This window comes from Triturus cristatus, chromosome 12, assembly GCF_964204655.1.
Source record: "Triturus cristatus chromosome 12, aTriCri1.1, whole genome shotgun sequence".
NCBI lineage: Eukaryota > Metazoa > Chordata > Amphibia > Caudata > Salamandridae > Triturus > Triturus cristatus.
In genome coordinates, this window is record NC_140595.1 from 138,796,614 (window position 1) to 138,810,390 (window position 13,777).

Genomic DNA, 13,777 nt, shown 5'->3' on the forward strand with positions numbered 1-13,777 from the left:
TGGAACAATCTTCAGGGCTAATGGAAACTCCCCCAGCTAAAATAGATTCCTTGATTGCATTCCTATTCTGGAATATTGCCGGATTACGCCGTAAAATAGAAAATGGTATGGGCATAGGTTTCCTGGAGAAATTTAATATTATATCTCTCCAGGAGACCTGGTCAACCACCGAAATCCATCTGGTAGGTTACAAAACCTTTTTTTCCCCTGCAATACATTCAACCTCAGGTAGAGCAAAAGGCGGCCTGACAGTATTCATTTCAAACACCATAGGGGGCCTGGCCATTACTCCACTAGCCCTGGAAACAAACTATCAAATTTTGCTCCTCCGTCTTAGTAGAGACGAGTCTGTTCTGTTAGTGAACTTTTATAACAATCTGCCAGACAGGGAACTTCAAACTGGTCTGCGACAGTTGTGCTCCCAATTATCGACCTTGATTAGGGATTCTGCAAAAGGGGCCACCATTTTATGGGGGGGGCGATTTTAATCAACATCCCTGTGAACACTGCAACCATAACTTGTGTGGGTTAATGGACGAGAACAAAGAACCATTGGGACATTTTTCCCACTCAAGTATTGGAAATTGTCTAAACGAATCTTTACTCAACCTAGATTTAAAAATTGTAAACAAAATAAACGTTTTAACTCAGAGGTTAGATGTAACTTACACCGGAAGAGGCAGTCAAAACACTATAGACTTCATTTTGATTTCTAATTTCTCAGGGAATCGCGTCACCAACTTTCAAACCCTCGTTAGTACACAAAGTGACCACTGTGCCCTTACTATAGTATTCCATCTATTGCGAGAGGACAGCACGCAAATTATAGTTAGTGCACTGAGGCAAAATACCCTACACTTGGACAGACTTAATGGTTTCTCATTGAAATGGGAAAAAATTGATCCCCAAAAAATCACAAGGAAAGTCATTCAAATGGCTTACAGTTCAATCTCTAAATGCCTAGATTTGTCTGTACATAGTGAAGAAGCAATAAGTAATTTTGAGGAGGTCACAAAAGCAATAAAAGCAGCACTGTTTGTAAAATTAAATAATACTCAAAAGAAGAAAGCGGGGTGGTTTAACCACCGATGTACAGTGGCGCATTCCAAACTGAAAGTTGCCTTGCAAAACCCAAACAGGGTGCCCCAAGAAATAGCAGACTTAAGGCGGGAATATGATAAAGCTTTAAAGGATAGGAAAATAGAATTAAAACAGGCCCTATGGGATCAATTGCACAAAAGCTGTATCCTTAAAGATAGCTCCGCGTTTTAGGCTGTGGTAAAATCCCCATTTCTGCTAGAGCAAAAGAATCAACCATCCATTGATGTGGCAATCGATGAATTGACCTGGGTAGATTATTTCTCAAAGATATTTGGAGGGGACCCAGTAGACATAAGCGCAGATTCAACCGCCGTTCCACATAACACCAACTACCCACTAGAAATAGACATTGATATCGGTGAAGTCCAATGAGCCATCAAAACCAGCAAAAACGGTAAAGCTCCAGGACCCGATGGTGTCCCAATAGACCTATTTAAGTCAAAACAAGAGCTTTGGGCACCAATACTTACAAGGGTACTTAGGGCAGCCTGTGAGGTGGGACTACTGGACTCATGGTCAAAATCAATTTTGGTCCCAATTTTTAAAAAGGGGGACCGTCAGGAGGTATCATGCTACCGTCCAATCTCCCTGCTGGATTCTTTGGGTAAAGTTGCAGGCAGGATCATCTTGGAGCGTCTCCAGCAGTGGGCAGAGGATGGCGGGATACTTTCAGACATTCAGTTTGGTTTCCGTGAGGGCCGGGGGACAGTTGAACAGGCCTTGAATCTAACCCTGCTCCTGGAGAAATACGTATGTGCAAAAGCGGGCAGTTTCCACATGGTCTACGTGGATCTGTCCGCTGCCTTTGACTGCGTTTGCCATGCTAAATTGTGGTCAGTATTGCTGGACATGGGGGTGGAATTACCTTTAGTAAATTTTCTGCGTGAAATGTATACAAATGCATCTGCTAGGGTGAGGTACGGTACAAATGGGGAGCTATCGGCGCCGTTCAAAGTAGAGAGGGGTGTGAGACAGGGATGTGTCCTGGCTCCCTTTCTCTTCACGCTTTATACTAATGGCCTGGAGCAAGCTATACTGAACGGGAGCCAGGACCTCCCCCAAGTTAACAACCGTCCGATTCCGGCGTTGCTCTATGCGGACGATGCCGTGATATTGGCACGTACCCCCCTAGAACTTCAGAAGGCCCTAAATAGGTATTCCCAATTTATGGGAGAGTTGAACCTACGTATTAACATCAAAAACACTTTTGTTATGAGTGTTGGATTAGCTAAACAAAGGCCAAAGGGTATATTCTTACATAAAGAGAAATTGGATGTAACAGCTCAGTATCCATACTTGGGCATTACTATCGATCATAAATTAAACTGGTCCCCCGAAATAGAGTCTAGAAAATTCCATCTAGTAAGAACTACTATGGCTCTTGGAAACTTTTCAAAAAAATTGGGCAGAAGACCACCAGTAGAGCTCATAAAAATATACAGAGCCAAGTGTCAGTCAGTAGCGCTATATGGAGCAGGAGTGTGGGGGTATGCAAACATTAAAAACTTACAAGTGGCAGAAAACGCATTCCTCCATTTCCTCCTAGCGGTACCTAAAAGTACATCTACTTTTGCGTGCCATACAGAACTGGAAATTTCATATTTAACGGACCTAGTAAAAATTCAGCCACTTCTTCTTTCGCATCGCATATGGTCTGGGGATAAAAACACACTCACTCAGCAAATCATTTCAGATTGTATTGCTTTGGACCACTCATTTAAAGTTGGCTGGTTGGCTTATATAAAAGGGTTCTTACTTGATCTGGGACTGGAAAAATACTACCTGGCTCCTGCTACAATCCGGTCACTATCAAGAAAGGCATTACAGGCGCTCTCATTGGCCCATTTAGAAGAAATTTGGTTAATGAAAGAGGCCTTTAAACCATCTGTGCAACACTGTGTTGCCGTCCAAACAACCTTATCAATCCAGCCATACTTAACCCACGATCTTACCACTTTTGAGAGATTTCTCTTAATAAGATTCAGGTTAAATATTTTTCATCGTCTGGTTGCTTTTCCGGAAAGAAACAACTGGGATACAGTACCATCACTGTGCCCGTGTGATGAGATTTCAAATCAGGCCACTATTCATACCCTTTTCTTTTGTAAATTTTACAGAGAGCACAGAAAGATCTGGCTGATCCCGCTATTAAAACATGTAGGAATAAGAAGATGCCGTCCGGCCCTGTTATTCTTACAATCATTGGGGGAGGAGTGGATGTCGAAGTGCATTGTTAAATTTCTGAAATGCATTTTTCGACATCAACTAAATTTGTAAATGTGCCCAGTTTTGGGTAAACCAACTGAGCAAAGTGAGAGCCACATCACGCTAGAACGTTGTACATATAAGTAATGAACTTGTGTTAACATCACAAATAAAACATTGCGAAGTAACCAAGCAATTTTTACTGTTTTTTTAACAGAAAAAAAGAAAAAAGTATTTTTATCTTGTATTAATTGTCAGTATCTCGTTTTTAAAAACTGTTATGAAATGTAAATGTCTTTTTTATGCGATTGCTTTTATGGTTTTTTTATCTGCTAAAAACCGAATAAAGAAATACTTGACTTGACTTGAATAAATGTTAATTTGTTACATCGAAGGTGAATGGGTGATGCTCATTTTTGTGACGACACATGCATGTTACCAAATGTGATTGTGCGACATCAGGCGGATTATTTGGTACATAATTCCGTGTAGTTGAAGTGGCATGTCTTTGGCCGGGTGGGGGGTGGCTGGGGAGGGGGTTGGGGTCCTGGGGGTGGTGGCAGTGGGTGTTGTGGCCCTGTTGGGGCTCCGAGCTGCATGATCAGTGGCTCCATGGCATCTGTTGCCCTTCAGGTGTGGCTCTGGGCTGGGCTCTATTCTGTGGTGCAGGCTGTGGTCCGACTTTGCACCAGGTCAGAGCAGGTGTTAATTTCCTGCAGCTATACGCGCCTTATCGCCTGTTTTGTGATCTTATCGCCGATCTGGCTGGTCGTTGAGAATGTTGTGGAGTGGTGTTGTCGCAGATTTTTGCAAGGGAACGCCTACTCTGCCTCTCATTAGCGATAGTTGCGGGGGTCATCTGTGGCGATGATTTTTGCGGCTGCCATCGCAGGTAAACTGGTGCTATGAGCTGTTAGCACCAGCTTGTGAATGGGGTGATAAGTTTATCTCGACTTTGGCTGCGATAAATTGCCATTCGGCGATAGCTCCTTGGGAATATGCCCCTATGTGTTGTATGGTATTTCGTTTTTATGGTGCGCGCAGAAGTGACATGAGGCTTTGCCACACAGCTAAAGTGGAGTGGCAAGACCTAATCAGTTACTGTGCAATATCCCTTGAGTAAGTAACGATAGAAGTATTCTGCTGAAGTGTTCAATTTGGCGAATTATTTAACGCAGCTGTCGGACTCTCCAATTCAAAATGTCATGCAATATATAAGCTTTTTCCTGACCACTCATTGAATATTTAGTAGATGTTCATATTATCTAACTAACTATATCATCTTAATTATTATTCCGAAATGGCCGACATTTTCCCATATGAATGAGAACTCACGCGTTGTCCTTCTTTTATTTCTATGCATGTGAGCGACGCTGCCGCTCTCTATGGTAATCTGGAGGGCTGGAATATCTCTCCTCTTTGGTGGCTTTCGCTGGGTCGGACTCAGACGTCGATGAGGCTTGTAGTCAAAGATGGCGACGCCCAGTGGCTGCTGCACGTTCCCCAAGAGAAAAGCTTGTTTGCTAGCCTGAAGCATCAGCGCTTTCCCCGGTCGTACCTATTTTAGAGATAAAAAAACAAAAGGTGAGTGGTAGGCAGTGTCTCGTGAATTTGAGGTCCGAAAGAAATGTCTTTATCTTCTAATCGTTCGCATATTCACAGACATCAAACGTTCTTAAAGCTTGGTATGGGTTTGTTTAAATTACAAGTAAATGTCTTTCACTGCGCGCCATAAATATCCAATTGGGAAACGTCACTAAACAGCTTACTGGCGTTTTTGATCCAGAAAGTGTTTCCTTCTCAATCCCTCCAATAACTTTAGTTGTTAGAACATCAATGCTTTTTAAAACATTTCCGTGGATTTAAGTTGCCGACTTTGAAGGCAGTTACGTTTTCTAAGGAACTCCTAATGATTTCGAGAGTAGCTAGAATTTCAGATTGGCATGTTAATGGTTTTTGGTGAAATGTATATACTTTGCAAAAACGTGCACGTTAAAGCCCTTGCACACACGACCAATCCTCACTGTTTTTGGTGCCGTTACGTTGTGCCATGGGCCCTGCCTCCTCTTTATAGAGGACTCACTAAAACTTATCGAAGATGTAAAAAATTCGAATAGCCCCAGTCCTCCTCTTCAGTCAGTAACCACTGCTATGAGTATTTCACACCTGTCAGATATAATTTAATTAACTAGCTAGTCGACCACCTATAGCCTTGGCCACTGTAATTATATGGCAGAAAGTGACCCAATTTATGCGGCAAGGTAAGGCATATATATGCAGGGTATTGCTGCTCCTTTTGTGATATCGTTATTTTGTCATTTTAACGCATGGTAATAACACTGTCTGATAGAAGTTTGCCATTACTAGTATCAATGTAACACCCAAATATAACTAATCAATTGAAAGATTAGCAGTCAATCTTCGTAAAGGGCCATTGGCGCAGGAAAATGTGTCAACGTGGTTTTAGTGACTTTTGACCCATTTGATCTAGGAACAATTATTTTTATAATCTGCAGATTACGCAGCAGATGATGGACTATGTGCCAAATGTAAATCCATAATTTTGCTGCACGGGTGACTATTTTAAACAACAAGAAAGGTCAAATTATGCAACATAATGTGCTCCGTTTTTGATAGTATTACTTAAATATTTTGTTATTTTTACTTTACTGCAGTATGGGAAAGTTTCACCTCATTAATACCAGTTTAACACCCAAACACATCAATAAGCATGTGAAATCAACCTTTGTGAGGGCCTTCAACTCCACGTCTACGCTTGTTCTTGTGGGTTTTTTTTTTAAACCGTTGATCCTTTAGAGCTAGAAACAATTTGATTTTCTTGTTAAAATCTTCAGATTATGCAGCAAATTATGGATTATGTGTTAAATCCATAATTTTCTGAAAGTTACTTGAATATATGCAAACGGTCCTAGGATGGTTGTTCCTGATCCAGGGAAGGATTGTATGATAGACGCATGCATGGCTAAGCCACGCGTGCCTCTACAACGCAGCCCGAACCACTAATGCGCTTTAACCACGCATTCCTTTACCATGCAATTTCATTGTAAAGGCATGATTGGTAAGGGTATAGGAGTGGTTAAGATCTCAACTCCCCCCCCCCCCCCCCCCCCCGCCCTAAAATTATATCCCTCCTACTCCTGCCCTGAGCCCTAACGCCTACCCTGTCCTGCCCGTAAAACTGCCACTTTTCACTCATTTGAACTAGAAACAATTATTTCTATTATCTGCCGATTACGCAGCAGATGATGGATTATGTGGCAAATCTAAATCCATAATTTTGCGGCAAGGTTGACTATATTATACGGCTAGAAAGGTCAAATTATGCAGCATAATGTGCACCTTTTTCGATAGTATTACTTAAATATTTAGATATTTTTACTGATAACACTGTATGGGAATAAGTTTCACCTCATTGGTACCAATTTAACACCCAAACACATCAATAGGCAACTGAAATGTGCCCAGTCAACGTTTGTGAGGCCCTTCACCTGCAGGCCTACACTTCTTCTTGCGTATTTGGTAACCTTTGATCCTTTTGGGCTAGAAACAATTTGTATTTTTTTTGTTTAATTCTTCAGATTATGGATTATGTGATACATTCATAGTTTTATTAAAGTTATTTGAATGTATGCAAACGGAACACTACTTGCATACAGATGTAATTACCCAAGTTCCAGGAGGTATGGTGTTTGCACCTGTGTTCTCTTGTTATGGCCATTTTTAAAGAGCCAAGGATGGCGTGTGGGGAAGGAAAAAAGAGAACTCCAAAACGATATAGGGGATATGGAAGAAGACAACATATTATATCATGCTGGTTACTTGTGTAGCCCATGTTTAACCCTGAAGGAATTCCTGCCCTTTTCGTCCAGTGCTTTCCATGTTAGGATGTTGGACTTTGAACAAAAAATGAGGTGGCAGTAAAATAACTTCTTCGGAAGCTGAACCCTGAAATAGTCCACCATGTTTTTATTCACGCACTGCTGACTGACATTTAAGGGCGGAGGAAGTGGCTAAGAATGCAGCTTTTCCCCAAGATACCCAAGAGCAACTCAAGTGAACAGAGAATGATCGATCTGTCTTTACAGCCGTTTTACCAAACTCTAATATGATGTCATTTCCCCTTACCCACAAAAGTACATATTATTCTGTAGGGTAAGATGCAAATCCTGGACAGGATAAGGGTGCCCTGTGGTTTGCACAGCAGGATGGTAGGGTGGTGAAAGTGGTGGTTCAGGGTAAGCTGACAGTGATGCAAGGTTAATGGGTAACAGTGAATCTCTCGGGTGCTCTTGTATTGGGGGACAGGGCAGGATGCTGCTGTGGGCTGGGTACCAACTAACAGCAGAAGGTTTTGGCCCTTAATCAGAAAGGCTGGACCCAATATACATAAACGCCACCAAAAAGCCAATACTGATGTCACTCGAATTCCTTACTTATGGAAGTGGCACATGGAACAACTCAATGTGACACATCAATTTATTTGATTTTCTTCTTTACTTTGTTTTTTAATTTTTGAATAATTTTCAATTATTATATGAAAAAGTTTCAACAATTTACACATTTACAATCCACACCCACCGTTTTTTACATATTCTACTCCAAATCCAATATTGAGACATCAAAAAATACATGACCAAAACACCACATATAACATAAAACAATTAATGACCTACTTTTTTTGACAAAAACAAACAAAAACGAAAGACTTTAGCACGTTTTTACCAATTGGCTTTCTTAAGCCTTACATTCTAACCAAACAGTGCACTGTTCTAATTAGACCCACTGTTCTTCAAGCGTAACAATATACTCTTTTTAATTCATAGACAAAATCAATATGCTTGAACTTGGCCAGGGGTAACTCCCTTTTCGTAGCACTTGTTCGGAAAATACGAGGTCGGCGCGTTTCAAGCCCAACTACGAATTCATTGGGTTCTCATCAGGACCATTAGCTAAAAAGAACAAAAATTGGGTTTAAGTTACCAACTGTGCTATACCATTCAAGGTACTCTTACTACACTGACACCGCCTCTATGTAAAAAAGTTTACCTTTTGGATGAGATCAGCCGATCTCATGTGCTCCACTAAAAATAGATTCAAAAGGAAAAAGAAGGGACAAAATGGTCCTGATGAGAACCCAATAAATTCGTAGTTGGGTTCGAAACGCGTTGACCATGTATTTTCCGAACAAGTGCTACGAAAAGGGAGTTACCCCTGGCCAAGTTCAAGCATATTAATTTTGTCTATGAATTAGAGTATACTGTTACACTTGAAGTACAGTGGGTCTAATTAGAACAGTGCACTGTTTGGTTGGAATGTAAGGCTTAAAAAAGCCAATTGGTAAAAACGTGCTAAAAGTCTTTTGTTTTTGTTTGTCTTTCTCAAAGTATGTCATTAATTGTTTTATGTTATATGTGGTGCTTTGATCATGTATTTTTTGATGTCTCAATATTGGATTTTGTGTTGAATATGTAAAAAATAGTGGGTGTGGATTGTAAATTTGTGGTTTGTAAATTGTTGAAACTTTTTCATATAATTGAAAATTATTAAAAAAATTAAAGAATAAAGTAAAGAAGAAAATCAAATAAATTGATGTCACATTGAGTTGTTCCATGTGCCACTTCCATAAGTAAGGAACTCGAGTGACATCAGTATTGGCTTTTTGTGGTGTTTGTGGGCTGTGTACAGTATGGCAGATATATGAATAGAGTGCCCCTGGCGGTGCGTACATTATGTTGGTAATTAGCTAGAAATGCAGCTCTCAATTTGTGACAGTGTTCAGCCAACATACTGGGACGGATACTTTCTTTTTTCCCTTCCTTAATTGCATTTTTCCATGGGCCTACAAGTTTCAATACTCTTGGTGCCGATGACTAGAATAAAAATATTTGCGTGGTTTTATCCAGAAAGGTCAGTTCGTTGTTATTCACGGTGAACCTGGACATTTTATTGTGCATGTACTGTTTGGCCTGGTTGCTCTGTATGGAGGGTTGTAGGCTTGGCCTGGGTGCCTTTGAGTATGCTGTATAGTGTTGATGCTGGTTTGGGCAGGATGCTCCTCGGTATTCTGTACTATAGTGGAGGGCTGGGCAGGGTGTCCCTATATAGCAAAGGTCTTAAATTTTTTTTTGCTGTGGTCCCCCCTTCTGCAAAATGTTTTCAAATCGGGCCCTTCCCAAAAACGTTATGTCAGTACTTGGGGGAGCAGAAAGATGAGGGCATGGGATTATCATTTCAAAAGTACTTTTTCTTGTAGCTGATACTCCACACTAAATGTGACCCTTATGAAAGAGCAAATGTATCGAGCAATAACGCAACTCGTGATACTTGGGGTGTTTTGAGCCCCTCACACTCCTGACACCAATGCAACTGGACCTGCTGCTTTAATTATAGCTGCAGCCCTGAGTAGCAGACTGTCCTCTGCCTCTTTCACCTTTTCCCCACCGTGCATGGCCATCACTCCAAGCTTGAAACAGATTCTCTGTCCATTTCAGAATAAAATGAGCTCCGGAATGATGTCCACCATTTTGCAGCAAGGGTGCCTTCTCCTCTAATGCTAGGAAGAAAAGTAAGCCTTCGATCCTCTTTTATAAATGAAGGCAGTCATTATTATGCAGTGGGCCTTTCACTCCTGGGCCCGAGTGCCATTGCACCTGCTTCATTAATGAGATCGACTGCCTTGTGAAGTGGCTGGCTGTCTTCTCTGCCCCTTATTGAAAAAGTGGGCCTCAATCTTGTCCCTTTCCCTGCTCTGTCATCTTTCTGAGGCCTAAGCTAATGTGTCTTCCCTAATTACATTTTCCCTTCGCTAATTGGGGTTCATTGGACGCCCTGTGCCACTGCGTCTGTGGCACAAATGATACCTACTACTCTGCTCACTCTCTCCACTTACCCATCACTCCTAGACATGAGGTCCAAAGCAGGTTGTATAAAAAAGGGAGTAAATCCCACATCTTGCCGTCTGTTGCTTTGGACCTGTTCCTGACTAGTAAGGGTAACCAGGGCCCTAATGCTAACCAAGGAAAAAGGGTTCCCATCCATCATATTGCTAGTAACAGACACAATTGGGGTGCACTGCACTAGTGCCACTGTACCTGCTGCACTAATGGTAGTGATGGCCATTTAAAATACACATGCTGCATAATCCACAATCTGCTTCATATTCTACATATTTTAACAAACAATGTTTCTAGCTCAAAAGTTCACAAAAAGGCAACAACACATGTTGCCACGCAGTGGAAGGCCCATCGCAAAGATTGACAGTCTGCTTTCAGTTGCTTATTGCTGAATTTGAGTGTTAATCTGGCACTAATGAGGTGAAACATTTTCCCACACAGTTAGCATGTTTGGAATTGATAAAATAATGAAGTAACACTATCACAAAGTACTATGTTAAGCCGCATGTGTCTGCTTTTTTGCTGCATAGTTTCATTAGCCTGCCACAATTTCATTCTTCCTGCTGCACAATTCCAGCAGCCTTGCTTATATCGTGTACAATACAATTTTTAAATAATGTCTCGAATATTTACAGTGCTTTGTGTTACCGGCTAGGACTTGATAGCATTATAAATGCACAAGTCAGGTTTCCATACTGTGCCAAGCAGGGTTCAACTGTGTGACTCTGTGGTTTCGCAGACCGCTGCAGTGATCACATTAATGAATTGAGGTTTGATAACCTAAAATAAAGCGTTTCCAAGGATTAGTTTAATTTGTATTTATTTTTCGTTTATGGTATGCGCTTTATTTGATATGCAGCTGGCTAAATATGAAAAATCCACATAATACTTGCAAAAAATGTTGTTTTTTTCTTTTTAGCCATGTCTTTGACCCTGCCACCATGTCACCAAGAATAACAGTTGCCATAGTTTTATATGCCCTTTACCTGCTGGATGTAAATGAAGACAGCCTGGAAAGGAGAGAAATCAAGTCGGACTTCCAGGCCATCTTCATTTACAAAGGCATTTGTGCCCCCCCCCCCCCCCCCCCCCCCTCCCCAGGAGGGCGCGCCCTACAATTTAAAGACCTATGCTGTTTAGGGTAGTGGAAGACTCCATGGGGTATCCCTTTGTGCTATGTACAATGCGGCAACAAACCTGGCAGTTTTGACCACAGTCGTCTATAATGTTAAGCAGAAGAATGGTCATTGAAATATGAAAAAGAATTACTAAACCTGGTGCTTCACATGACTTGACAGCTACTCTGATTTTCTGCCTAGGACAGCTAGGCCTGCCATTGTGAAAATAGCTTTTGGGTGCTAGTCATTGTAAGGACAGGTTAACATTACATTTCTACATGTCCTACTTTTAAATACCATGCACCCTACCTTGTGGCCTACAAACGGGAGACTTTGTAATATTTAAAAGGGAGGTTTTTATCTGTGAAAAGGGTGTAACCCCAAAGTCTCTCTATTTGTCTGTGAAATTTGGTTGAAAAGGCATAGCATCAAAGCTAAATGTCGACTCCTATTCACTTTCTCTTTTGCCTTTTCTTCATTTACAAAAAGATATGAAATAAAGTTTTGGTTTTAAAGACTTGGTACAGGTGCTTGTGTGTACTCCCTAAGAAATGCAACCGTTATCACCTTTGTTAATGCATAATGTCTTTTTTTTCTCTCAACCAAAGCCTCAGTATTATAATCATTTGAGCTGACTGCTCACTTCCAGTTACCTCCCAAGATCAGCAAAGAATGTTAACATGCCGATGGCATGTATTATAAATGTCCTTATCTAACGGCAAGCACTGATCTGTTTAGGCAGGGATATGCACCATATTTTAGGAAATGGTGGAATTTACACATTGGCACACAGAAGCGCATAATGTTAGGTAATGCTAGATGAACAAACCCCTAGCAAGCACACTTTTCTTGCTCTGTTTTCTTCTCTTATTTCTGAGACATGTTTGCTTACTATTTCTGGCACTGTTAAGTTTTATGAACTTCACTTATAACTTTTTAATCAATATAAGAGTATATTACTCTGCAAGGTATGGAATGTAGATTAATAGGATATTCACACACAGCAGAAAAACAGCAAAATGAGTGGACTTATCATGATGTGATGCCAGGGCAGTGTACTTATCAAAGCAATCCTCCTCTTCTAGACGGATTGGGAACAGGATTAGTCCGGGGCTCCTTCATCGGAGCAGGTAGGGACAGAGAGTGATGGGCAATGGAGCATGTTGCCGAGCCTTCGATGCCCGCTGTCAATGGCACGTACTACTTTTTGTGAAAACCGGACTTATTGTACGATCAGTACTTCATGCTTGACATTTTGTTTAATTTTTTTCCAGATCGATTTTAACCATAGGGGAATGTGAATGCACCTATTGTAAAATAGAAGGTTTTGGGTGTTTCCTCAAAGAATATCTTGGAACAACTATTGATTTTCCATCATGAGTGGCAACTTGGGAAGCAAGAGCAAGGGGATGAAGTTTGCCGAGCAGCTTATGCAGAATCAAGGCTGGAAGGAAGGTATGGTTATTTGTTTTAGTAGTAATATTTATTTTTCATGTGTTAGGAAAAACATTGGTGCAGCACAGTGAAAAATAGTTACTAAAAAATTAAATATGTGAAAATTCGTATTGCTTACTCTGAGGTAGACATAGCAATCCTCGCTGTTATGGTAAGAGGTGGATGGAGGCAAGGGTGTACTTCATTTGGTTCGAACAAGAGTTCAGTATTAGTTGCCTCTGAAGTTGTAGGATTTCACAAGTTTGCACCTTTACGTTTTTGCAGAATGTTGCGCACAGATGTTTTGTAAACCTAAGCTGCAAACAAGAGTTTGGCATGCTGCAAAAGTGTGGTGTTGGACATGGCCCTTCTTAGGGGATTTCCCTAAAACGTTTAGCTTTTTTTTTTTTTTTTTTTTCTCCTGGTTTTTGTGGACTTTCATTTTTTGGCCTTAGGGTTCTGGGCACTTTCTCCCTGTAATGCAGCGGGAAAGCACGTGCACCATTCCTACACAGGCCAGGAAGGGGTGATTACTTGATTGGTTTAGGTGTTGTACCTGTGAGTGCCCTATAAAAAGCTACACCACGTACCCAGGGCGGGTACTGCACTGGTTAGTAGTGGGACACAGCACTGATTGTGTCACCCACCAGAGTAGCCTGTCAAACATGTATCATTCTCGGGTTGGCCTTTCTCCCGCATTGGCCACCCCTGAGTGAGCCTTTCACTGCCACTAGAGCACACCTAGAGTAAATCCTGATGGGTGAAGCACACGGTAGGTGAAAGGCATGGCAGGTACACAAGTGTTCTCTACCCCGGTAGTGAAGAACCCCCCCATGTGGGACTTCCCTACCTAGGAGGTCTGCTCTTCCCGTGGGATATCACTGGGGTGTTGCTGATTCTCCGTTACCTGACGTTTTTACAACCTTTCACAAGCCTTCTATTGCAGACCTGTGTGAGCGCAATTACACCAATAGTGTTTTTAAACATGTGTCCAGCCTGCTTTTG

The 13,777-nt window shown here is 41.4% G+C and overlaps 1 protein-coding gene across 1 annotated transcript in view; it reads left to right on the forward strand.

Annotated features, from left to right (window-relative positions):
• The first annotated feature begins 4,691 nt into the window (after positions 1 to 4,691).
• Positions 4,692 to 13,777, forward strand: part of GPATCH4 (G-patch domain containing 4) — a 37,976-nt gene continuing 28,890 nt past the window's right edge. Inside the window, exons 1-2 of the mRNA XM_085636935.1 lie at positions 4,692 to 4,890; positions 12,613 to 12,793. Coding sequence (XP_085493061.1) covers positions 12,715 to 12,793 — 79 coding nt within the window. The 5' untranslated portion in view covers positions 4,692 to 4,890; positions 12,613 to 12,714. The remainder of the gene's footprint in view (positions 4,891 to 12,612; positions 12,794 to 13,777) is intronic.